The sequence below is a fragment of the Plectropomus leopardus genome, unplaced genomic scaffold, assembly GCF_008729295.1.
Source record: "Plectropomus leopardus isolate mb unplaced genomic scaffold, YSFRI_Pleo_2.0 unplaced_scaffold10080, whole genome shotgun sequence".
Taxonomy (NCBI): domain Eukaryota; kingdom Metazoa; phylum Chordata; class Actinopteri; order Perciformes; family Serranidae; genus Plectropomus; species Plectropomus leopardus.
The window spans coordinates 1-2,214 of record NW_024610597.1 but is presented as its reverse complement, the minus strand read 5'-3'; the positions used below and the strand labels follow the sequence as shown (position 1 = coordinate 2,214).

General features: G+C 42.0%; 1 protein-coding gene across 1 annotated transcript; it reads right to left on the bottom strand.

Annotated features, from left to right (window-relative positions):
- Window positions 1-102: 102 nt before the first annotated feature.
- On the bottom strand, window positions 103-2,106 carry LOC121963150 (protein phosphatase methylesterase 1-like; the record flags this gene model as incomplete). The annotated part of the gene is made up of 6 exons (XM_042513477.1): window positions 103-278; window positions 700-765; window positions 915-1,005; window positions 1,088-1,242; window positions 1,764-1,815; window positions 2,049-2,106. Coding segments are annotated over 6 exons (598 nt in total), but the record flags the coding sequence as incomplete, so codon positions are not given.
- Window positions 2,107-2,214: the final 108 nt, after the last annotated feature.

Here is a 2,214-nt window from a genome sequence, read left to right as displayed (position 1 = left end):
GAAAGGCGTCTAAATGCAGCACAAGACAAACTGATGTCCGGCCAGGTTTCGAAGGGTTAAAGTTCGTAATAATTAAAAAAGTCAACAGAAGATTATTTTAACCCCAGGAGTTTCCGAACATTTGTTTTAATCCCCGGCCTTCGCTGTGACTCACCTCTGAAGCGGCGTTTTCCTTGTCGTTGACGTAGCTCTGATCGTAAAACTCTTCGTTACCTTCGACGACCACGTCGGTCACCGGGCCGGCGTGCTCCGAAGTGTCGGCCTCCTCCACCTCACATCTTTACAGACAGGAAGAAGAAAGAGCATAATGTTTAACATAATGGAAATTTCAAATTAAAAGCCTCCTAGCGTTTCAGTGGAATTCTTAAAACAGCCATTTAATATTCTCAAATTTAAAGTAACGAATAACTGAGTTAGCAATGTAACGTGGCCCATTAAGAGCTTTGTATGTTCGGAGAAGGACCTTAAAATCAATTCTAAATGTTACAGGAAGCTAAAACTGGACTAATGTGCTCTCTCCTCTTGGTTCTGATTAACAGCTAAAATGCAGAGTTTTGGATCAGCTGAAGTCTCTTCGTGGATTTTTTTCGGTAAACCAGTAAAAAAAAGTGCGTTACAGTAATGGAGTCGGCTTGAAATAACGGCACGGTTCAGTTTTCGGCGTCTTTTCGATTCATAAATGGCCGTACTTCAGCCTACCTTTTGATCTGACCGACCATTGAGACTCTGGCAGATTCCAGGTTTCTGATTTGTCCGCTCTTGACACTGAAAAGGAGTTTAAAAAAGGACGTGTTAGTGGTCCCGTTAAGAGCTGAACTTACGTATCACCCCACTCTGGAGTGGAGCTGACTCTAAAGATGGGCTGTAGTGTATCATCTGTGTTTTTTCAGTTAAATTGGACCTTAAATGCTCACCTCCACTCAATAGCTTGATCCATGGACATGAAGGACTTGGGTCTTCCCTTCAGGAAGTTCTGTATGCTGTGGAGAACCTCCATCGCACTGCCTACAGGAAACAAATAGGAAGTCCACTTTTGTGAACATAAAAATAACACAATTAAACGAAAGAAAGAAAAACACGCTCTTACCTTCCACAACGTCTATCACCACCAGGCCCACAGTGGTTGGTAGCAGCATGTTGCTGGCTGTATGCACTGCGATCGCCCCGCCAACACCGTGGCCAATCAGGACGATGGGGGGAGGAGTCTCACCGTAGCAAGCCCCAATCACATTGGCTACATCGCTGAGGGGGGTGGAGCAGAAAAATGATAGTAGCAGTAACAGTTCTGGTCGGACGGGTTTCCTTTACACATTTGTGCAAAACTCAAGCGATATTTTCAAAATGTTGATAAAACACAATTGCGAGATGACTGCGTGTCCACTGAGTGATGTTGTGCAACTTCTCTGGTGATAACATCCCAGTAACCATGGCGATGGATGTTCAAAACATTAGCAGCTTTATTTCTACTGCAGGCACCACAGTAGCCGTTAATAGAATGGAAATTATGGCTTTTGAATCACCTAAAATACTTCCTCATGTGAGCGTAAAACTTATTTGTGATAAATGGGAGTTTATTTCTAAATTTACAAGCTTATCGCATTTTATATTTGTAATTTCAGTTTGCACAGTATAAGCATTGATGGAAACGCTATAGATATTAGCAGTTATGTGCATTTTCCTTTAGAGTTACCCTCTTCTGCTTGCAGGGTATTGTTGTTAATTTGAGTTTAAAGGACAGATGGGAGCTGCCTGCGTGTTGTTACCTGGACATGGTTTGAGTAGAGAAGTCGTCGGATTGGCGAACCAGGGTGTCACCTTAAAAGAGATTTTGAAAAGACGTCAAACTGATAAAATCATTTAATGCGAAAGCAAATCGACTTTCCACATCTATCTAGTCTGACCAACAAAATCCACATTCTCAACAATCAGAAATTGCATGTATGTCGTTACCTCTGCCAAAGCAGTACCTTTTTAGGTTCTTCTTATATAATTTCATCAGGATTACGGAAAACGTATTATTTACTCTTTATTTCTTTACATTGCCTCACCGTGACCCCTGAGGTCCATGGCAAGTACCCTGCAGGTCACCCTGTTGGCGATGACTTTCTGCAACACAGAAAAACACCAAGACACATAAATGATATTCAGGATTATTCGTATATTGATCAACCAATCACACATTCGATTAATAAGCTGACGAGACACTTACGGTGA